The following is a 24,940-nucleotide window of genomic DNA, read 5'->3' as shown; positions in this document are numbered from 1 at the left end:
GTCACACACACACTGTGTGTCTGTGTTTCAGCAGCCTCTTAATTTACAGCCTTCTCAGTTAGCTGTTCAGTTAGCAGCTAACTGAGCTCTGACAGGTCGAGCTGAGCAGGAAATTGGACCTCCTGGTTTCTAATGTGCGGGTGCTGTTTCCAACAGTAAGTGCTCAAAGGATGGCACTCTGTCCAATTATGGTACCCTTGTAATCTGTTCAAGCTTGTAGCTCTTAGTAGGACTGTTTAATAAGTAGTGATGTGACACATAAAGGCTGAAGTTAAAATCACAAAGCGAGCTTTACTCATTTCAGTGTTTGAAAAGAGCAAACAGCATCTCTTCATTACAACACACCAATTAACCAGATCAGACCAGCAGTGAACTGCATTTGGTTCGTGTGTCTGCAGAGCATCACTCAGATTACATCGCTCAGTCAAACAGTAAACACACGAGTCACTGTACACAATTAAACCCACCATCATCATCATCGCCACCACCACCACCATCATCATCATCATCATCAGTGAGCATTGTTAGCACTAATGATGCATTTCTGGATGTTTTTTTTTAGCTGAGCCTGTTTCGGGACACACTTAAGACTTTCAGAACCTAGAGCAACTTCTGGAAGCCGTGACTGCTCTTTCCTTTGCTGTGGCTGAAAGTCAACATTTGTTTTCTAGAGTTTGTGAGATTGTCTGGAGCTGGAACTTGTAATAGAAAACTAGTGGTCTATTTCTTCATCTGTAGTTTGAATTTTAAAGAGGAAATGAAACATTGCAAGTATAGCAGAGTTTACATCATAAACACCTACTCTTAACAAACACTGTCTGGGAGTGTCTCAAGTGTTTTAAGTTACAGGTTTTAGAGCATGTGCAGCTCCGTCATGTTCTCATGTAGAATACGACACTATGAATATGATAGAATATGACACTAACCACTCCTGGTTGGTTAGTTGCTGTTAGTTGTCCTCCATTGGTTTATGTTAGCTAGCCAGTGACAGAACCAATGATTCATTGGAAAACAGGGAAACTAAAACTAAAAAGCAGTCTAAGGGGGTAATTTTTTATAGTGGCCCAGGCTGCTGCAATGAACTTTAGGTTAAAAAACCAAGGATGGTCTCTCCACTTTCACTCTCTGTCTCTAAACCAGTAACTGTTGGTTCATAGGTAGCTAGTTGCATCAGTTAGCCATAATGCTTCATCTTTTATCATTTTTCCAATCTAACTGCTAGTGTTTTATTCAACCAACCTACCAAAGTAGTCAGTGGCACAACATCATATTATTAACAACAATATAATTTAACATGTAAGTTTTAATCCAAAATCTTTGTTAAAATAAAAATACTGAATTTTGAATAAACCTGCTAAAATGTGCTGTTTCATATCTTCTTTAAAGTTTCTAATCAGAGATCAGAGAGGCTGCTGGCAGGATGGGAACATAAATCAGAGAGTCGTCAGCATATAAACTGATATTTACCTTCTGCAGAGCTGTTGCTGACCCCTCCCACACTGAAGAAAATGCTGCTCTTCACTAAACCTCTCGGCAGCTATAGCTCCATTATGTTGCATCACATGTCAATAAACCAATCAGACACTTCTGAATCACTGTGTAAAAAAACATGGAAGCAGCCGCCGTGGTATCACTCATTGGTTTTGGACTCTGCATATTGAAGCCTTAACCCTTGATTATACTCCATTATGGATACGGACAGGCAGGCGTGTGGACATCTACACGAACACTTGTGCTCACGAAATTTATGTTACTGGGACCTAAGTGTACTCACGAATGCAGAGAGTATAATCCCCTCCATAACCACGTCCATGTTGGGTTTTTGGAGTCAGAAGTGAACATATTTGGACAATGTGGAGTGCTAACTAACACCCAAATAAAATCATAAAATTTCACTCACCAAAACCAGAGCTCAGTCTTCTTGGACAGTCTGTTAGTACTAGTAATTAAAAGCAGCCTGTACACATTTTTAAGTCTGCTGTAAAGTTGGACATTATACCATTGGAGCCTATGGGGACTGACTCACTGCTGGAGCCTCTGGTAGGCACCCTCAAAGGTTGATGCTTGGTTTTCTTATCAGTCTTATCAGCATTTAACCCATGAACATTGTTAATAATAGTTTCAGGTACTGAAAGTGTCACGTGGTCCTGCTTTGAGGTAATTAAAGCTTAAATCATCCTCTGGTTTATTTTTTGGATAATCTGGTTTGTTTTTCAGGCTTCAGAATATGTCAACAGCAGCTGAAATGATCTCTCCTCACAGGCTCGTTTTCACTCGCTTTCATAACATCTCCATATACAGCAGGTTAGACAGAGCCACACACACTCAGTGTGTGTGTGTGTGTGTGTGTGTGTGTGTGTGTGTGTGTGTGTGTGTGTGTGTGTGTGAATGAGGGTGTTCTTGTTTGCTGCTATTTGTTTGTTTATGCTGCTGTCACGGTCCATGACTAAGAACTGGACGGCAGCGTGAGCGGCGTCGCAGTAAAGCAGCAGTGTTTGGGCGGGCTGGCAGCTCGCTGAGCGTTTTACCGTGACAAATGTGGAGGAACACACACGGAGCTGTGTTTTCTGATGAATGCTCCCGTCATACTTCATACCACTGCTCTGCTGTCACTGTTCGCTCGGGTGAAGGGGGGAAACATCAAACAGCTTCCACAGAGATGCTGGATATATTTCCAGTCAAAAAATAAAAATGTAATGTGAATCAGGGTGTGTTTCCATCCTCAAAGGCTTCACAGTCTTCCAAACATATTTGCATAACGATTTCAGGGCTGATGCTCAACTTCTAAAAACATGCCAGTCATTGTTTCTCAGTGCTGATGATGATACTGAAGGCAGTTTAGATGCTCTTGGAGAAACTCAGTAACAACAGCAACCTGAGGAATGATGTGATAAAATGATGTGCAGCAATGTTTGCAGTCTGAGCTGATCAAAGGCCAGATATCCTCTCTGTTGCTCTAGAAGCAGATACTGGACTTTGTGGCTCAGTCCCAACTGTCAGGTTTCATTAGGACCTGTTTTTTAACGCACTTTAAAAGTTACAGTACTGTGCAAAAGGCAGTGCTTTTCAGTGAGACAGTTGTTTCAGGATTCTGGTTGGTGGCGCTTTTACTTGGTGTTGCCTCTCACTGCAGTATCATATCACTTCCTGTTCCTGTTAACAGAGCACAGTGATATTTCTTGTGTTACTTATATTACTTCTCCTGTCCCTCCTGCACTTTCCTGCTCTGTGTTTCAGATGTTTAGTTGCTCCTCAGCCTCCTTTAGCAGTAATAGTACTTGTAATAAATGTAGCCTGTTTGTAGTTTTGGAGGCCAGGCTCAGTGAACTAAAAATCCAGCTCAGCACCCTGGAAAATCCTGTAGCTAGCCAGGCCCCTCTAATCAGTGCTGACCAAGGTAGTTTAGCCACAGTTAGCTCTCCACCAGCAGCCTTGTCTTCCAAGGCCCAGACCAGGTGACACAGAAGGAAATCTGATTAGTGTCCAAAATGTGAGTATCCAGATTTGAGACCAGGAAGCAGAGATGCAGTCATACACGCCTCTCTGCAGCTTTTCACCTACTGTCATCCCTCCAAAACCCCATCCCCATAGATGGTGCCTGCTCCCAGACCACCAACAAACAAACCAAAAACCAGCAAAAAACAATTGAAGCATAAAAATTCAAAAAGAAAAAAAAAAACAATATAGCATCCTTAACTGCACCAAAGAGTAAAATAGTTAAATGTGGGTTATTAAACATTAGGTCTCTCTTTTCTAAGTCCCTCTTCTCCATCTGGCAATCCGATGGACTAGTCTGGGTTTGGCGGTTGACGCGAGAGCGGTACCTGTCTGACTGCGTTATACCAAGTGTAAAGTTTGGTGGAGGGGGGGAACTCTTAATGCTTCAGCATACCAAGACATTTTGGATAATTTCATGCTCTCAACTTTGTGGGAACAGTTTGGGGATGGCCCCTTTCCTGTTCCAGCATGACTGCACACCAGTACACAAAGCAGGTCCATAAAGACATAGATGAACCAGTTTGGTGTGGAAGAACTTGACTGGCCTGCACAGAGTCCTGACCTCAGTCTGATAGAACACCTTTGGGATGAATTAGAGCAGAGACTGTGAGCCAGGCCTTCTCATCAAACATCAGTGTCTAACTTCACTAATGTGCTTCTGGGAGAATAGTCAGAAATTCCCATAAACACTCCCAGACCTTGTGGAAAGCCTTCCCAGAAGAATTGAAGCTGTTACAGCTGCAAAGGGTGAACTGACATCATATTAAACCCTGTGGATTAAGAATGGGATGTCACTCAGGTTCATATGTGTGTGAAGGCAGACGAGTGAATACTTTTGACAATATAGTCTATAATCTCTCCAACGTGTCCTGGGTCTACTTCAGGGCCTCCTCCCGCTAGGACATGGCCAGAAGGAGGCCACCTTCAAGGAAGCCTTGAAGGTGGTCATACCAAATATTAACTTATAAGCAGATTAGAACTGTACAGGCTCTGTTTTTGTCTTATATGCTGTTTTTTTCATGTATGTTTGCAAATGTTTCTATAAATTGCTGCATCTATTTCCTATTTATCCAGCAAAATATAAAGAACTGTGGGGTGGCTCAAGACTTTTGCACAGTCAATTAAAAGACCCAAGCTGTGATGGAAAAGATTTTGTTATTTCTTTACTTTCGACCTTCTTCTCAGTCTCCCTCTCTTTAACTTTGGTCCTTTTATGATCTCTTGCTCAGAAGAAGGTTCCATGTTTCGGGCTCTGATTTGCTCTGCTACGTTCTCCTTTTGTCTGTCTCTAAAGGCGAGTTGGCCGTGGACTCAGCAGAGATGAACTCCTACTCCTCCACAAACTGCTTTTTCTTCCACTAACAGGAGACATGACTCCACATTCGGCCAGCGAAGCATGAAAACTAAACCCCGACATTAAATTTAAAATCTACTGTGATGGAAAAGTACAAAAACTGTTTGTCCACAAACTTTTGGTCCTCACTGTAGCTTTAAATGCATTTACATGGTGACATCACTGTATTCTTCATGCAATCAGTAAAATAGTATAAAATATTTTTAAACTTGTAATGAGGTTTTACACGCTGATAATGGATGCAGGAGGGGGAGGTCTATTTGAAGGCACAAGAAAACTGCCACTTTCTTTCTCTCTGACTGGGTTCAGTTTACTGGATTTATCAATTGGTGTGTTTTCTGTTGCAGTCATGAGCGTGGAGAGTCGTGAGGCTCACCTGAACTCTCTGGTAGTGGAGGCGGAGCGGCGGGCCGCCGACTTGGCAGCTCAGGCTCAGAGGGACGGCCTCTCGCTGGAGGCCTGCCACAAAGACAAGCAGCTGAGGGCGTGGGAGTGGAGGTGCAAGCTGTACAAACGTATGAGGACGGGCTTCCAGCATGCACGTGAGTCTGCACGTTGGACACCTTTGTGTGAGTGTGTTTCCTGCTGTGACTTCCTGTGCGGCTTTGAAAAGCTTTGATTTCCAGGAGCACTCGGAGACCCTGAGATGGACATGTGTGACGTTTGAAGCAGATTTGTAGTTCAGTAAACCTTCTGCTCAGTGCGTTCCATATAATTTTAGCATGCTAAGATGGTAAATGTTAAAGCTGCTAACAGTCAGTGTGAGTTTGGAAATAGCCTCTAACAGGAAAACTGGATCCAGAGCACTCCTGAGCTCAGAGCGGGTGGGATTAACAAGACCACCAATGTCGAAACCTTTTCTTAAAAAGAAAAAGGTCTTGAAGATCAAGGCTGGAACAAAATGATTGCAACTGTGTGCAATAAATTTGCAGTCGTGTTGCTTTTGAAACGGTTGCTTCAAAGACCTGTGACCAGTTGGTGACCAGTTGGTTGCTACAACTACTACCAAATGCAAGAAATTTCAATGCAATCACCAGGGGGCTGTCTTGTTTTTAACTCCTGTGTGGCAAAAATTACACAAGAAAATACACAGCAGTACAGGTTGTGCATTTATTGTGTTAAAAAATGTGAATGTGTTCGCAATAAAATAGAATTACGGAGCTCCTGAGGTTCAAAGTTATTGTCAGTTAAAGCAACAAAGAGACTGTATCCTCACTTAAAAAATTTGACCTTCCTCGACTCTCGTTACCTCCAACAGCAGCTTCATCACGTCCACGTCAGCTTTGCAGTCATTATGCTGATACTCAGGTATATATTACAAAAGTATATTTAGACCAACAGGAACTTCATCTGTAAATAAATGTGATGCAGTGTAGAAATTTCAGATTTTGTTTTTTTTTTTTGAGTCTCTAGAAGATTCAAATTGCCAGAAAAACAGACGGCAGAGTCCAGAAAGCAGCAGGCTATAGTAAATATTCATCACTGAATCAGATGATCGTGTTTTGGTTTGATGATCAGATCCTAACTGCAGGCTGAAAACAAACTGAGAGGAAACGTCTCGTTTAAAGAGCTCCTTTTACTTCTCCGAGCTCCTGCTCACACCTGCCTGAGAGCTAACTGGACTGTTGTGTTCTGAGTCCATGAGTGGAGATCTTTCAGTTTGTCATGGCTTTTTTGGTTTCGTTGTGAAATGTTCAGGCTCAACAAGGGGTCGTTCTGCAGACTTACAGAGGGTCTGGTTTCATGCCACAACTCAGCTGCGGGCTTAAGATTTGTGACTAATCACATATGAAACAGGAAGTCGACCACACATTACTGTAGTTTTCCAGGAATTTGTGTTCATGTTGTAGCTGCTCTGGAAAGCGACAGCCAGACTCACAGTCAAAGAAATATTGAGTTTAAACCATTTAGAGCAGCAAAGGAAACACTGCTTAGTCCTTTAACCGGCGCAACACACGTCTTTGTGCCCCTGTTCAGGTGCCCCGGAGGCCCCGTCTATGGTTCGTCTGAGCGTGAGCAGTAGCACCACTCTGACCGTCACCTTCCAGGAACCGCAGTGTCTCAACTCCACTGTGGTGACCAAGTACCGAGGTGAACACACACACACACACACACACACACACACACACACACACACACACACACACACACACACACACACACACACACACACACACAGGGGCCTTCCCCTGTGTGAAAGGCTAAAAAGTCACAGATGAAGCCTTGAGTCATTCATAAATCATTTTGCAGGATGTAACATGATGTTTGAATTTCAGAGATGAAACTCAGTCCATCAGTTGGCAGCTGTTAAGGACAAGGATAATTGATTGTTCCAGTTTCTCTGACGTAAAGATTTTTCCCTTTGCTGTTTTATAAAACAAAGTGAATCTTTGGATCAGAAGAGTCATAATAACCATATTAAAAAAAAAGTGACCAGCTCATTTGTTGTTATTTTACAGGTTTACAGCACATGAATGTGATGGTAAAATCTCTCTAAAGCTTCTCCATTTAAAACTCCAGATTTATCAGATTTGATCGCTTCGGGTCCTGAAGGTCACATCAGGATGTTGCGTGTACATGGAGGAACAGGAAGTGGTGATCAGAGGCAGCAGTGAGGACATTAAGCTGTGTTTGTCGATGTGTTTGCAGTGGAGTGGAGCTGCCTGAAGGATTTCTCACTGCTCGCCGGAGAGATGGTGTTGGATAATCTGCAGAGCCTCAAGTGCACCATCAGTGGCCTCACCACGGTAACAAGAGCATCCCTCCTCCACACAGTTATCAGACCAGAACACAAAAAACTGCAGTCTGTCTGCTCCACATTCACCACAGTATGCTGTGTTTAGTTCAGGAGTTTTCGCTTTGGATGCAACTGAGAAGCTGCAGAGAGACTTTCAGTGGTTAAAGCTGTAAATTTACAGGAAGAAAAGAGTCACCTGAGGAAGCAGGTGCGCCTGAGGGCCAATAAAAAGCTTCAGCTTTAAGTTACTGTAGAAAACGAACTGCTGGAAATACAATTTGTTTTCTTCAGCAAGATCATCTCCACAAATTGATGCCACCTTTATGGGATTTTTAGTCTTAAGTGCAATCACAAGAAGTTTTGGTTATAAACAAACTACATCATGGTCACATGACCCCAGCATCACCACCATTAAGGTCCTGTCTTCTGGGTTTCAGCTCTGTGCTGTGCTTCATGTTCTTACTGTTTCTGTGTGGTCCCTGTGACCCCTCACTGTGATGGATGTGTTCAGTTACATCATGCTGGATTCAGTCATGTGTTTTCTAATCTTGGTAAAGTCTTTCCTCATTCCTGCAGCTCTGCTGTTGTGTGTGCTGATTGGCATCTGTGATATTTGTAGGCTGTGCAGTCGTTCGTTTTCACTGCATGCTGCATACACTGTTTGCCATTTAGAGCAGCACCAACTTTCACAAACTTTTACAGTGACCCTGAACACTTTCAGAGAAGAACACACTGAAAGGGCTGGAGACGCTCTGTGGGCGAATAATAGAAGCTCTCAGACTCTCTAACATTAGTGTGAACCAGCTCTGATTTACATACTGAATTCATCGTGTCAGGGCTGAGGCGTTCAGAGGGATTTAAATATTTGGCTGTCCTGGAATGATTACTGAACAGACCTGCTGGTAACAAAGCCAGAGAGTGACAGAGGACGATGCTGGGATGGTCGAAGATGGAAGCAGATGATCTACTGTGTCCCCCCCCCCCCCCAAAAAAAAAAAAGAAAAAAGGGAGCAGCTGAAAGAAGAAGAAGACAGTCAGATTCAAAAGAGCAGGAAATGAGTGCCAAAAGATTTATAACAACCTCAGTGAGAAGTGAAATGTCCACAAAGACGGGAGCTATCAGTCTGTGATGTTACATTTGCTCCTCAGTAATAACAAACACCAACAAATGACTGGCTCACAGCACAGCTCAAAATAACTGCAGGTAGTTTTTTTCAAGCCAGGAGGCAAAGTGAGCTTAGGGAGCTAATAGTTAATATGTTAGCAGAATAAGTTAGTTTGGCTAGAAGCTACTCAGAAAAGCTTTAAGTCATGAAGATAAATCTGCTGATCATGGTGAAGTTCAGCCGTCTCACAGCCTGAGGACGGAGACTACTCTGACGTTTGGTACATGGACGCTGGTATGGCTGCAACTATTGATTATTTTAGTAATCTAGTATTTTATCAATTATTGCACTGATTAATCGAGTAAATTAATAAGAAATACTTAAGATAAATACAACTTTAATGATCCCACGACGGGGAAATTTGTGCATTACAGCAGCTCAGTACAGAGAAGAATGAAAGGATGAATAAAACAAACGAAATAAAATAGAATAGAAAACACTATATATATAAAATATATATCAATATCAACAAGCATACATATACACACACATACACGCATCAAAACACTATATACAGATATCAAAACACTAGATACATTTGTAGTCAGTAAGGTACACAGCATACATGTCTTTTTGTCTTATTAACAGTTGATCTGCATATTTTAACTTCCGTAGATTTACTACAGATTTTTTGTGAAACAAAAATCTGTAGTTTTTTTGTGAAACTACACTTGTGAAACAAATGTAGGTTAATGGAGCAGCAGTAAAGGTTTAATGGTGGGAAAAGCGCTGCTGCTTTGGATGCTAGAAAAATGTTTCCTTTCATTTCCTTTTTTTTGAAAAACTTGGGACTGTGTGAGCTTAATGTTGTAATGCTTTGTATTCACACGTGTCCTCCAAAATATGTTTCTATTGCAGGTCTATTTGTTAGATGTTAGATTCAACTCATTGTCATTGTGCGCACAAGGCACACAACGAAATGATTGTTCCAGATCACTCATCCAGAGACGAGCATCTGTGATCAAGCAGCCAGAGACCGGTGCTACTGTTAGGCAATGTGGTTTAAGTGTCTTGCCCAAGGACACAATGCAGCGCAGGGACAGGGGCTCGAACTGTCAACACCTACCCACTGCACCACTGCCACTAACACTAAATTGTAGTCGCTAATCAGGGATTAAAGCATAAAAAATATTTTGCCGGAGCCCCTCGGTACCTGAACGTGTGACTGGGGGGTTTTCCCGTCATTACTGAATGATCACTAATGCTAATGGCAGCGCCTGCTAGCAAACTGGTGATAGTGATACGTTCCAGTATCTAACAGCTGAAATTCTCAGCCCAGTGAGCACAACACACACACACGAGTGTAGAGAGCAGTGGAGGCATGGAAAAATGTGTCAGCGATGATCCACTCAGTGTCAAAGGTTTGTTTTTCCAAAGATGGAAATCCATTGCAGTGATGGAGAACTTTAATGCTGCTTTAATGCTTACCTGGTGACACTTGAGTGCTGCAGAGTTTAAACGAGGCATCGAAGCAACAAATTTGTGTCGAGCATTTTTTATAATCAAATCAGGAATTGTTGCAGCCCTAGATCCTGGTTCTAATCACCCACTGCAGACTGCTGTAGAAGTTTGTGATGTTTCCACTCAGGCAACTTTTGCTGCTCTTCTGTAGAAGTTAACAAGAACTCAGCTCAGGAACTCAGCTGTGGGTTTTCTGTAAGAAGTTCCCCTGATATGAAGCCTTCTCTAATCTGATTGATGATTCTGATGGTGCTGATTTTATCTGCAGTCTTCACCTGGCTGCTCTTCTCTCTGGGAACAGATTCATGGGTGCACAGGAGGGGGCTGAGCACACAGCCCTGTGGGGCTCCAATTAAAACCGAAATTCAGCCGAGCAGCAAAGTGACATTTAAAACTGAACTTTCTTCAAATGTTAAAACACTTATGCTTTCATGAACTTTTACAGCATTAAAGAATTCTTAATGGGTTTATTTCTACAAATGTCCTGATGATATAAAACAGAGTAAACATCATTGTCAGAGTGATTTTTCAAGGACTGGCTGCCACAGAAAACAAAGAAATGTCTCTTCAGCATCTCTTCAAACCTTTTGAAAAGTTCTTTCAGATGTGCACCTAGGAAATGTTCCAGCATTAAATGCATGAATAAGCAGGCAAATTGGTTTTGTGAAAAAGCCATGAAGATGCTCTCCTTCCTGCAGACCTGTAACGCTTCTTACAGCACTTTGAACACGACCTCAGTCTGAGCTGAAAGTCATCACAGTAACGGACATCTGAGGGATGAAACACAGTCTTGACACAGTAATAGCAGCAAACAGGATAAGAAGAAAGGGTACACAGTTTAGTCAAAAGTATGTGGACACTATTATGGAGAAATTGCTGCAGTGTCAATCATCACACCCTGAAACTGTCCACATGCTTTTGGAGTTGTAGCATTTACATGCTTGATATCGTTCTTATCACCTGAAGTTATTTCTTTCCTCCAAACTTGCCTCTTCACATTAACAGATGGGTTTATATTTTTCAGGGTCGGCTCTACTATGTTCGAGTGTCGGCTTATAACATGAAGGGCTGGGGTCCGCCCGCCTCCTCCCTCCCTCCATCTGCAGCTCCATCCAGTAAGTTCTTTCTATGTTTTTCCGTTAACCTCGCCATCTCAGTAGCTTGCAGCTTTTTTTGTGACATCAAACTGACTCTGGAGTTTAACCTCTCAATGCAGCAGCTGTTTCAGGCCTTTTTCAGCCTGATTTTATATTCCTCTGCTCCTCTGCTGAATAATGCATTGTGTAAATATTACAGAACCACCACTGTTAGGGACTTAAACAGAACATCCAGAAACAGGTTTATCTAGCAGGATAAATTGGTGTGTTGCAATTACAGAAAAAGTCTCAGTAAGAGTGGAAAGTTCTGCAAGTGATCCACAGAAACTCCACAACAGGTAACAATGAGGGAGAGGAATATAAGAGTGAATATAAGAGTGAACTCTTATGGTAGACAATGGTGAGGCTATGCGTGGTGAGGAAGTCATGCCTGTTCTATTGTTAGATCTGACCACTGAGGTGGAGTCAGTGTTGGGTTACTGTTATAAATTAGTAAGCAAACCATTATGTCGTTACTTGCGTTACATACATCCCGCCGTTATCTCCATGATGGGTGGAGTTCCTTACAATCAGCTGATTTCAGTTCCTGTGGAGGCAGGAGGAAGGTTATGGAATGTTCTAGGCATGGACTCTGCTTCTGTTTATACTGCCTTCTGTATACTGCATGGTATAAAGTAAGCACGCCCAGGTTGTTGACGCAACATGAACTCTTTGCAAGCATCTGCAAAGACAGCATGCTAACACAAAGCTAGCAAAGACCCATAATGATGTGAAAGCTGAGTGTGTGCAGACCCCAGCAGGCAGTCAGAGCCTGATCTTCATCAGGTAACAGAAGCAGTGATGAGCAGTCAGGCCTGGAGCATCACACACTCCATCTCTACCCGTACCTTTTTCTTCAGTAGAATTACTGAAGTGCTCTTTGAGCTCGTTTCCAGCTTTGCTGTCAGCTTTGTGTTCATACTTAGACAGTGTGTGTTCTCAGGATATGGAGTGTGTGCTGGTGTGTGTGTGTGGAAGAAACACAGAAAACAGTGGCTGGAGACCACAGCATGGACAAAATTATTGTGACCGTGTGCAATGAACTTCTAATCACTTTGGCTTTGAAATGGTTGTTTTAAACTCGTGGACCAGGTCTGCGAACACCTGCAGTCAGTTGCATTTCTCAATGCAATTTTGGTGCAACCAGATAAAAGTCTGTGTCTGTGTGCGATTGAATGAGGACAGGTTGGGAATTACATTCAATCTCTTTGTTCAAGCACAACAATTACCGTACCTAGAAATGCACATTAACTCACAGAACCTCACAGTTCAGAAACACAAATGCCTGCAGAAATAGTGATGGAGTTGCTGCAGGACAGCAATTTATTTGCAAAATGACATAGGCACTTGGCAACCATGTTTTTAATACACGAATATGTTTGTAAATTAGGCAGCAGTTATTTGCAGCCCTTTTCCAGCCTGTCTGAGAGTGACTGCAGTGAGTCTTGAGTCGGATGGCGGTTGTTGTGATACACACTCTGATAGATCAGGAGCAAGGTCTGTTTACCCTGTGGATGATGCCAGGGGATCGAACCACTGACCTTCCAGTTGGTGAGCAACGCACTGTACCACCTCAGCCACAGCTGCCCCTACATGCAATGCATTATGTTTTTTTTAAAAAGTAACAAGTAAAGTGTAATGGATTACTTTTTAAGTAACAGCCCTGACAGAGGAGCACAGAAAAGGCTGTTTTAGTGGATAACATTTCACCTATTGAATATGTGGAAGAAGAACCCTAAACTTAATTTCCTGTCAGATCCTGAGCGATCAATAATAAACTTACTGTTTTTGTGCCAAATTTGTGCGTGGATCTTTCTTTCTGCAGATATTTACTGAAGTTAAAGGAAAGTCTTTGACTCACATCCACCTTAAAATGAGAGCTAGCCCCTCCAACATACAAACATATATGGAATATATTCACACGGCGCATTTGATGTTTGGTTTGTAGTGGACATTTCACTCTGCAGTTGCCTAGGTAACTCATATATTCAGTATCCTGGCCTCTCATTGGCAGTCACTTCAATGGTTCCCCTCGAAGCTGAGAAAAGTTGATCCCACATCACATTCAACATTAAAGTGATGAGGAGTGGAACAGATCCAGGGAGGATCAGTGTAGTCTTTTCCTGTGTGGATGCTCCATAAGTTTCAGTGTAAGGAGGTCAGTAAATCTGGTTTAGTTCAGGACTAATAAAAGGTGAGACATAGTCCAACTTCTTGGTTGTCAATAAAGGTTTGGTTTTTGAGATGTTTCTAAAATGAAAGAAACTGACTGGATAAGCTTAAAAGTGTGACATTCAAAATTCAAGTGCTGGTCAACAATAACACAAGACTGTTAGCAGGTAATGTGATGTTGCTGGTGAGGTGACCAGAGGACCTCAGAGAAGCTCTCAGGGCCAAACACAAGAACCTCTGTTCTATCAGGGAGAAGGAAGAGGACATTTAATGGCGTCCCATCAGTAACAGAAGTGAAACGGAGGAGGAGAAGCTTAACAGAAAAGCACAGCTGTGTATCATCAGCATAGACATGTTAGGAAATACCACTAAAGGTCTTGAGTATTTAGCCCAAAGGTTAATGATGTTTATTCATCCAATGGCCAGGAATAACAGCAAAATGCACTGACTTTTGTTAACATGGACTCGTTGCCTTAACTTTGAGCTCTTTGTGCGCAGTCTGAGGGATCGGTCATGCTTATGTGCACAGTCAAAGGCCTGTTGTGAGCAAGAAAAACCTGTAAGAATCAAAGAAATCCAGAATGACTCCAAGGAACAAATCTGTCAAATTAAAATACTTCGAGAGCAGAGGCAGGATGGTGGTGACTTGTAAAGAAGCTCAAATACACGAATCTGAACATTGTCACCTAAAACTGGAAGTTTCTGGAGAGTCTGAACCTTCATGGTTTGTTCCTGTGGTCGTGACTAAATTGTGTGTTTGCTGTGAATCATGTGAACATCCTGTTCTGATGTCCTCGGGTCGGGAAAATCGATTTCATCACTCTGTCACGACTCACTTTCTCTTCTTTTGCACATTTGAGAGCTTCATCCTTGAGCTGTGTGTGTTTCACACATATCTCTGCCTTTGTGTGTGTATGTGTGTGTGCATATGTCAGAAGCAGAGGACAGAAAGTGTGTGGGTGTTTGTTTTAAATAGAGTGAAAGCACGACTACACCTCTAAAGATGCTTGACATCCATTAATTCATTCAATAGCTTTGCGCACACACACAAAAACATATTTTTGGAGCCGTTCTTGTTTGACTGTATCTGCTCAGTTTTATTAGACTTTTAATTATTTTTTCTATAAACTAGATTTGAAAGAGTGGCAGTCTGCACTGACTTGAAATGGGATAAAAGCAGGTAGGAGCTGTGGATAGTTTAGGCTGCTCGTTTTCCTGAGAGGTCGTCACAGGGGACGGATTTGATTTTTGATTTCTTTCAGATTTTACTGGCTCGTATTTCCTCCTGCTTGCAAAATGTGGACCTTTTACATGTCAGGTGAATGTGATAAAAAAAAAAAAAACATGCTGTGGAGACAGGAAATTGAACAAAAGTCACCTTCAGTTACTGGTTAACCCTGTGAGGTTGGTGTTCTCATGAATCACATTACAGGATTAAATAAAATGTTTCTGCAAAGACATGAACTGATGAGTCCACACCAGCGAACATTACACTAGTCTAGCGAAAAATTTGATTCTCGCTGCATCATGAAAATGATCAGCTGGGATTCTCCTGATGCCACCGACAATCAGAAATGCAGGATGAGCTTATTGAGGGTAGCTGTCACAAGTGTTAATGTTACCTCATGTTCCTGCAGTGAATGGGGTCATGACACAAATCACAGGTAACCGTCACAAATTCACGCTCTTGACTGTGTGATTAGTTTAAGCATATTTATGATGGAGTTTTTCACAATCTTCACTGCCTCTCTGTCAAATCCAGTATTTCATTTAAAATCCTTCTCCTCACATACAAGTTCTTGAATAATCAGGCCCCCTCTTATCTTAAAGACCTCATAGTACCGTATCACCCCATAGTATCAAGCACTCCGCTCTCAGACTGCTGGCTTCCTTGTGGTTCCTAGGGTATTTAAGAGTAGAATTGGAGGCAGAGCCTTCAGCTTTCAGGCCCCTCTTCTGGGGAACCAGCTCCCAGCTTGGATTCAGGAGACAGACACCCTCTCTATTTTTAAGATTAGGCTTAAAACTTTCCATTTTGATTACACTTATAGTTAGGACTGGATCAGGTGACCCAGAACCATCCCTTAGTTACAGTGCAAAAGGCCTAGGCTGCTGGGGGTTCCCATGATGCACTGAGTGTTTCTTCTTCACTACACTTTCTCTCAACCCCCAGCTAGTCATAGTAGATGGTTACTCCTCTCTGCCAGAGGTTTCTTCCTGTTAAAAGGGAGTTCTTCCTTCCCACTGTCACCACATCCTGCTGGTGGAGGATCATCAGATTGTTGGGGGGGTTTTTCTGCATTATTTTAGGGTCTTTAGCTTGCAGTATAAAGCCCTTTGAGGTGACTGTTGTTGTGATTTGACATTATCTAAATAAACTGAACTGAGCTGAATGTGTACAGGTCTTTAGTCCTTGCTGACAGTACCTTGGTTGGTAGTCCTCAAAGACTGATATTGTTCTGATAATCAGTCTTTGCGGAACTACAAAGATCATAAAGCAGTGATTTTGTTTGCGGTGCAGCACAGGAGAGCAAGCGCACATTTTAGAACAAGAATGGCACGCTCCCATAAAACTGTATTGATAACCAAATCTGATTATAAACCTGATTCATGGGTATACGGACTACAACCTAAACAGTGTGAGTCACCTGAAGCTTGTGCAGTTACATTTGTTGGGGATCTTTAAGGGGATGAAATTTAACAACTGTTAACATCTGAAATTTAAAAACTGTGGTTCTTTGTCTAGATTGGCGAGAGAGCGACGGGCGGGAACCGAGGAGGCGGGGACACATCGAGGCCATGGAGCGTCTGCTGCAGCAGGTCCGAGCGACTCACACACACTACTGCTGTGGAGGTGAGTGCTGCCGAGCACGATGGCTGATTGCTTTCACCACAATAGGTTTTTCTGCTGCGTTTGTGTTTTTCGTTGGAATTTACTAATTTTATCTCAGAGATCTGATTTAATTTTTAACACAAAAGAATTTTTTCCTGTTCTTGTCTTTGGTTAGAAGTACTTTTATCACTGTCCTGCTGATTTTCTTTTCTTAGAATGCCTAAAATGTTTTGGTGGGCACCAAATTTTATATATACAGTAGGAAAAATCTGTTGTAACTCACTGAGTGATTCCAGTTCATGCCATTTTTCACCTGAATTCATATATCAGACAAAAAAACCCCCACAAAAATCCTAAACTGTTCCACAAAATTTCCATTAAAATCGTGACATAACAAAACTTCAAAAGTATTAACAAAACTCTTTTCCCATAGAGGGCAGTGTTTCTGCCTGTAGCATACCTGTCAAGTCTCCCATTTTGGCCGGGAAACTCCCGTATTTTACTGCTCTGTCCCGCCGTTCTCCGGCATTTTTATTTTCCAATAAATTTCCCATATTTTAATATAATAATTTTCAAAAGTATTCCTGTGCCGCTCCAAACAGTATTCTGTCACTAGCCTCGTGAGAACTGCCACCTGCAGTAGCCTGGGTGGCAGTTCTCGCGAGGTTAGTGCCGACAGCCGGAACAAACTAGGAAAAAAAAATTGAACCTCAGTCAGTGTTGCCAACTTAGCAGCTTTTCAGACCCCCATAGCTACTTTTTTTTTTTTTCTCCAAAAGACGACTAGCGACAGCGAAATCCTCCACTGTCGCCGTGTTTTGGGGCAGTGCCCAGACTTTACTTCGACTGCACCCCTCAACCCCCGAACCTCGCTTAAACACCAAGCCTGCCTACCCGCTCCTTCTGCTCCCATCCCCGGACCTCACTTCGGCCTTTATTAACCTTTGAGACAGGCTACAGTGAGTTTTCTTACACAAGTTGGCAACAGTGGCCCAGATAAAGGAGGAGGGTTGAATGTAGCTAGCAGTCGCACCCCACAGTGTTTTCGTTAAATTTGATATTCTAACATTAAACAATACGGGACAAAATTGAATGTAATGAATGAACAAAATGTAATGTGGGTCTAGGCAAAGCATTAAAGTTATTAAGTTATTTCATAAAGTTTATTTGTAGTTCAAAACATATTCATGGTGTTTTTTTTCTACACTATTTGTCTTTCCAGAGATGTTTTTCTCTCCTACACCCTCGATTGCAACTACATGCAAATGACCAATTTTTCAATCTAGGCGATGACATCATACAGTGACTTATATTTTAAGCTGCAGAAAATTTCCTGTATTTTTAAATACAAAACTTGACAGGTATGGCCTGTAGAGGCGGTGTTTCTGCCTCTAGAGGGCAGTGTTTCTGCCTGTGTGAGAGCGGTGTTTCTGCCTCTAGAGGGCAGTGTTTCTGCCTGTAGAGGGCGGTGTTTCTGCCTCTAGAGGGCGGTGTTTCTGCCTGTAGAGGGCGGTGTTTCTGCCTGTAGAGGGCGGTGTTTCTGCCTCTAGAGGGCGGTGTTTCTGCCTCTAGAGGGCAGTGTTTCTGCCTGTAGAGCAGTGGTCCCCAACCTTTTTTGAGCCGCGGACCGGTTTAGTGTTAGAAAATATTTCCACGGACCGGCTTTTAAGGTGTGGCGAATAAATACGTCAAAATAAATGATACGACCATAACCAAGTGTGATATTTTCTACGTATAATAATAAAAAACGGGAATCCACTTTGTATTCGTATGCAACTCTATCAGCAGCGTTCTCGTAACATCCCGCCTCAACATGAATAACAGGCTCTCTGCCCACAGCGCTCCCTGGTCAGCTGTTAGAGCCATGGTAAAACATGCCTTCAAAATAAGATACACCGCAAAAACAAATACAGTAGAAATCACCTCAGTCGGATTCAAATGGCCCAGTTTGGGGTCTATTATCGAATTTCGCTGCAATGGCTTCTGCTTCATCTATGAATTTGCTTCTGCAAATTTTATAATCTGAAATTTTACTCGTAAGTGCAAGTTTGTAGCTTACACTTGCCACAATTGTCCCCGGTGAAATGAACTGATATAAACACTAAAACAATTTCCAGGCGTTGTTAGTGTGTGTGTAGTTGTGCACGAACGAGCCGATGCATGGAAGTGGGCGGACAGGAGCTGAGGAGGGTTTTAGCGCTAAACTCATCCAGTTTATGCGATCACATTTAACTGGAAATTTATTACAATGGGACCAGATTTTTCATCCGAGGTAGGTGAATATCCGACGGATTTATGTGATGATTTTATTGGAATTAATGTTAGGAAAAATCAGGACCTGCAGATGCCATCCAACTAGAGCGAAAACCCGATTTGTGCGACTTCGACTTAGGTGATTTTTACTGTATAAAGCGCATGAAAAATACAACTCACCATAACACTGAATCAGTGTAAGCCCCCTGAGCTTGTTTCTCTGATACTCATTTTTGCTGACTTCTGGTTTGACTGGGTTCGGCCGATTTCACATGGAGCGTGGCTGCAGAGCCGCGGTGTCAAGCGCTGGAGAGTCAGTTTGATGGCTGGGTCTACCTCACTGCTATCCCCGGTGTTGATAAATAAAAATGGTAAATGGACTAGTTCTTACATAGCGCTTTTCTACTCTTGTTGAGCACTCAAAAATTTAAAGAAGCGTTATGTAGGTCAACCAACCGATTTCGTTAGACAGGCCTGAAGCTTCTGGGTTTAATTTTAGCGGTGACGTATCATGTGAGCAGAAACGTCTTGACACGTCAAGAGGAAGTCATGGAGGGAAGTAACGGAGCGAATCCGCCCATTTTTCAAAATAAAATATAGTTTAGGTGCAGATAATAAGTAAAACGGAAATAATTTAAGTTATTTATTCTTTATGTGCGGCCCGGTACCAAATGTCCCACGGCCCGGTACCGGTCCACGGCCCGGGGGTTGGGGACCTCTGCTGTAGAGGGCAGTGTTTCCACTAAATTTTGGATGGCAGATATTTGAGCAGCTGTTAAAGAAGATATTTTTTTCTTTTTTGATGATTAATCTTTTCTCTGACCAACCTTTCATCACCTAACAGTTTTTGAACTTGGTCACCAGCTCCACCCGTCCCTGCTCCACTGACTACCAGCACTACCAGGCTCCATGAATGAACCCTTACAGCACTCACATACAGTCAGTGCCAGGAGAGCTCATGTACATAAACATGCCTTAATAAGTTTAGGACCATTTATATGTTTTAGTTTGTCTCATGTGCAGCTCTGCTTTCTAAATTGTCCACTGGACTGAAAAAAAAATAAAACACTCGTCTAGGAGAGAGTGTGTGTTTTTTTCCGCCTGCTTTTACACTCCCTTAAATATTTTCTGACTTTTAGAAAAATACTGAATTCCTCCCACACACTGTTAGCAGCAGGTTCAGCCCGTGTCTCTACACCTTGACTGGAATTTACCTAAAAGCAGGCATCTGTGCAACAATGAAAAGGTGTGAATAAAAATCTTTGCTAATTTCATTGTTGTTTTATGGGAAGAAATATCAGCCTCAGCACTCATGAAGCCTCATGCATCTGTGGAAACCTGAAAATGTCCACGGTTAAATATCAGTGCATCCTGCTGACTACGACTGCAGTCATGTTACTGACCATTCCCTGATTGTCACCTTTAAAGCTCTGATTATGCTCCTTTGGGGACACGGACAGCTGGATACCCGATGGCCGAGCAGTCGTTCCTGCTAGACTTCTAGTCCACTTGAACTCGGCCACCTGGCGCGCATGCATAGTCCGTGTATTGTAATATAAATTCTCCTTGGACATGTTTGTGCCATCACAAAAACAACAGAGAGGCACCCTGACATCCGGACCCCCCGCGCCCCGTTTGATGATGAAATTTACATCAGTCAGACCTGAGCAGGCCCGAGCATTTACGTTCACTGTTTAGTAACAGGTAGCATGAGGGTGGTTAGCCGGCTTCATCACGCCCAGGTCAGCTTTGTTGTCATTACACTGACACTCACATATACAGGACATCTGCTGCTCACTCAGCTGCTGGACAACATACATGATGGACAGAACATGCAGCAGAGCAGCATCACAGGCCAGGAAAGTCTGCTCCGTCATAGCAAACTCGAATAATTTCTGGACAGACGTTTGAAAAACTGAGCACAGCGAAGCAGAAACTGTCCAGAGAGAAGTGTGTGTGTGTGTGTGTGTGTGTGTGTGTGTGTGTGTGTGTGTGTGTGTGTGTGTGTGTGTGTGTGTGTGTGTGTGTGTGTGTGAGTGTGTGTGTGTGTGTGTATGTGTGTTTGTGTGTGTGTGTGTGTGTGCTTAAATTACTCCAGCTGTGCATGCAGCTGTAATGTACACCCACTGTGTGTGTGTGGGTGTGTGTGTGTGTGTGTGTGTGTGTGTGTGTGTGTGTGTGTGTGGTGTATATTTGTACAATTTATTCTTAGAGAACCAAAAATAAATGTGTGAAATTAATCAGTGTGGGTACAAAGCCACCACTATAGAGCAGAGGGAGCTCATTTAGCAGCCGGGATATCTTAATTTATTATGTATGTGTGTGTGTGTGTTTATCCTCGACACACACACATTTCCATCACATTAGAGGACATCGCATTGACCTCCATTCATTTCTCCAAACCCTAACCATAACCACCATCACCAAACTGTTACTCTAACCAGGTCTGCACAGTGCAGTTTAATGGTTTAAGTTATGAGGGCAGTGTAAACAGATTTACGTCCCCACAACATGAGTAATACCTGCTCACACAGGCAGCAGTGTTCGCCTGCAGGCCGAAAAGCTGCAGAAATGCGCCGCAGTTTGTTTTCTCTCCATCAGCCTCAATAATGAAGTCATTAATTAGGATGAAGGACGGGTGCAGCTCTGTGTAAAGTCTTCGCTGTTTTATCCACAGAAACATACACACTGTGCCCTCAGAGAGTCGTGTGAAAACAGGTTTGATTCATGGAAGTCAAATTTAAAAAATCCTCATTGTCTTTTTGATCAGTTGAAGTTCTAGAGCCAGTTTCCCACTGAAAGACGCCTAAAAGCTGCGGTTGTTTAACAGGCAGTGGAGCGATTTGCAGTGCAGAGTTGACTCAAAGTGTTGTCAGTCGAGGCAAACATTAGAAACCCACATAAACAACATGGTTCAAATCAAAGTGAGTAAACAGCAATAATAATTTTATCAATATATTAAAAATATAAAAACCCTGGAAATAAATGTACCAGCAACGAGTAAAAGAGCAGTCAGAAGACATTCACAGTGACTTTACAAACACCACGAGGCAGCACAGGCTTAACTAAATCCAAGCAAAAATAGGTGTTTCCAACAACCATGTGGAAAACTATCCCTAAGATTCAGATGGGTCAGGATCTGGCAGTAGATAATGTCCTTTGTGCTTCTAAACATCCCACTCTTCAGCTGTTATAAACTTATTTGACATGATGCCTTTTTTTGCTGGATGAATCCTTTAACTCTCCATAATATAATTTATAGGTTTAAGCGCATTTTTGATGGTTTTGTTTTCTTGCTTTTATGACAGGTGCTGTAATAAATTTGTTAAGCACTGTATATTCAATTAAAGATTGTGTTATTTGAGTTTGTTTTTTAATCAGCATTATTCTCTGTTTATCATTTCAGTGATTTATAACAGTTTACGTTTAGTTTTTGTCCTTTAGCTGCTCTCTGAAAGTGATTCATTTTCAATCATATTGCTATTTTCGATTGTTTTTATTTTTTTGCTGGCAGCTTCAGGAGGTTTCAGACCTTCATCTGTCTCCTTTTCCTTGTCACATTCACTTAGTTGGCTGTTGTCTCAGAAGCGATTAAACACTGCAATAATGCCATAATTGAAAGGTCAGAACTCAGAGACTCAAACCTAAATAAAGACTCTCCTTCTTCATCTTCTTCTTCTCCTCTCTCTGATAGATGGCAAGGTGGCCGCCTCATTAATCAACTCCAATCATGTTTGGAGTCAGCTCCAACCAAAACTCATTTCTTTGTTTATTCAGTGTGGCATGCGGCGCTGCACAGTAGGCCGGCGAGCTCTTGTCATATTATCCACTTGTCAGACCCGGTTAGCCTCGAGCTGCAGACACAGAGAGACTTTTTAAACTCGACCTGCGGCTGGAAAAAAGCAAGCGCTGTGTTGGGGCTGCTCGCTCTCGGCTGTAGATTCGCTCGTGAAGTGTGTCCGAGGCAGCCGATGCACCCGAGCTGAGCTGCAGAAGAAACGTGCTCATTAGACTCGAGCTGGTTCCCTCTGACAGATTCTGAAAAGGGGCAGTTTTCCAAATGAGTGTGTGCAAGAGCAGCAGCAGCTGGACAAAAGGCGCTCCGATAAAGCCAGCTGTAATTACAGCTTTTAGAGAGCAAACAGCAATTTCATGGAGAGATACAAACCGAAAGCCTTAATTCACCTCTTCAAATTGAACAGAGAAACAACAGCGTGACATGAGTAGAGATTTCCACTAGAAGATGTTCTTATACACACTGAATTCATTATCTGAGATAGATGTTATTTCACTCGTCTTTTTGAGATCCTACATCCTGAAATTAAAAGCACCCAAACATCAACAATACGGAAATATGAGACATCGAATTATTAATGCTTCTTTATACTTTATAATGAGTGCCTGTTTTAATTGATTTGTCGGCATCAATATTGCCATACAATGTTTTCTCTTTGTTCTTAAAAACAGAAAACCACAAGAAGAAATGCTTAAAAATACCGATTCATCACATGCAGGGGGCGACATGTCTGCAGGTATTGCAGAGGTTTACTTCTATCAAAAAAAACCAAATAAAAAACAAACCAGTTTTAGTCTTTGTCTGTTTGGGTCGCTTTGCAAACACAACCAGCCTGAGGAGGCTTTAATGGAGCCGTTCACTGGGACTGCGATGTCAAAAACTGAAATGTGATAAAAATAAAAACCTATTTAGAAAAAACATAAATCTATCACAACTCTCATATAGTCATCCCTCAAAATGCCCATATTCACCCCAAATTAACAACCATTTGCAACTGGACAGATGTTGCTGCTGTTTCTTAAGTCTTTATTTTAAATGCACATTTACTAATAAAAAGCTCTAAAAAGTCATTTTGGATTGCAGTATTTTTGATCATGTACCTGTGGGGACTGTCAGCACATTAGGACGTTATAATCTGTTGCTGACGTCGGACACCTCAGGGTAGAGTTGCTGCGGTTGTCATGGCCTCATGATGCTGATGTTGCTGTTCTTTAAATATGTGGTCATATGTAGATTCAAAGGAAATATTATGAAGCTGAATCAAAAGGAAAATGAAATGTTTTACACAAACAAAGCAGGAATGTCCTCAATATTAGAGATCTGTGACTATTTCATGTTTGGCATCTTCAAAGAGAACGTTTCAGGGATGAGGACTCTCTTGGACTGTCTGGAGTTCAGGGAAATTTTCCAACAGGACGAGTATCAGACTCTTCCCTGTCCTCATGTTGGGAAGTGGTCAGGGGTCACTGGATTGATAATCTGTAGGATGTTTTTTCCTCAGATGAAAAATCTCTTCCCGTCCTCCTCCAGCCCTCCATCGTGCGTCTGTACCATGGCTTGTTTGTAATACCGTTTCCTCTGGTCGTCTGCAGCCGGCCGCCGGGTCACCAACATGTTTGTGAGCTCCTGTCGGCTCCACGTCTGCCCGTCTGTTTACAGGACGGTAATTATGTGACGCTTAATTAGCCACAGTAAAAAGGGGCGCTGTGGTCTGGAGATTGGCATCGCTGAGCGGCCGGTCGCCATCCTCACAAGGCCAGAGTACGGCCGGAGGGAGCGACAGAGTACGCGAAGGAAAGGAGATAGACAGCCGAGCGAGTGAAGGAGATAAGATTGACTCAGAATGGCAGCGTGGGAGAGAAACTTGTCCCCACTGACCTGTAAACAAACATTTAGACTCACACAAACACTGAAGGAGTCCAGCCAAAGAAGCTGGAAAAACTGCAGGATTTAACACGTTTTCTTCTTCTCTTGTCTTTTCTTTAGATGTCTCTAAGCTGCAGAACCCCAGCAGGAAGCAATCTGTCTCCAGAAGTCTGAAACATCTCTTCAACTCCTCCAACAAGTTTGTAAAAACACTGAAAAGGTTCGTTCAGAAGCTGCTTGATGTCTGTGGATAGTCTTGATTTCACTTTCTAATTTCGTTGCTGTTGAAATGTAGGTTTGATAGAGCCAAATCAAATTTTAACTTCCCTGAAAACTGCAGCGATCAGCTTTAGAAAATTACTGTTTGAAATAAAATGATGTACTTGTGTTTTAGATGTAGGTTGTGGCGTTTTCAATCCCAGAAAAAGGGAACACAGAGACGGTGGTGCATTAAACACCTTTGTTACCTGACTGATGCACCAATGGCAGGTCATTCTTTGTGTGTTTTAGTATGACTGGGTACCACTTCTCACACATCAACCAAACAAGGGAAAATGTGCCTCAGAGACCCGTGTGAAGTGAAACATGACCATAGTTTGACTGATCTGAGAACCAAACATTATGTAGGTTGGAATAATTTTCCACAGGCAAAAAAATAATGGCAGATA

The 24,940-nt window shown here is 42.4% G+C and overlaps 1 protein-coding gene across 1 annotated transcript in view; it reads left to right on the top strand.

Annotated features, from left to right (window-relative positions):
• Positions 1–24,940, top strand: part of ankfn1a (ankyrin repeat and fibronectin type III domain containing 1a) — a 133,252-nt gene that overhangs the window by 81,526 nt on the left and 26,786 nt on the right. The window contains exons 10-15 of the mRNA XM_030755334.1: positions 5,200–5,394; positions 6,830–6,943; positions 7,502–7,599; positions 11,241–11,331; positions 16,271–16,378; positions 24,393–24,492. Coding sequence (XP_030611194.1) covers positions 5,200–5,394; positions 6,830–6,943; positions 7,502–7,599; positions 11,241–11,331; positions 16,271–16,378; positions 24,393–24,492 — 706 coding nt within the window. The remainder of the gene's footprint in view (positions 1–5,199; positions 5,395–6,829; positions 6,944–7,501; positions 7,600–11,240; positions 11,332–16,270; positions 16,379–24,392; positions 24,493–24,940) is intronic.

Source organism: Archocentrus centrarchus, chromosome 19 (assembly GCF_007364275.1).
Source record: "Archocentrus centrarchus isolate MPI-CPG fArcCen1 chromosome 19, fArcCen1, whole genome shotgun sequence".
Classification (NCBI taxonomy): Eukaryota; Metazoa; Chordata; class Actinopteri; order Cichliformes; family Cichlidae; genus Archocentrus; species Archocentrus centrarchus.
This window is presented reverse-complemented; position numbering and strand designations above follow the sequence as displayed.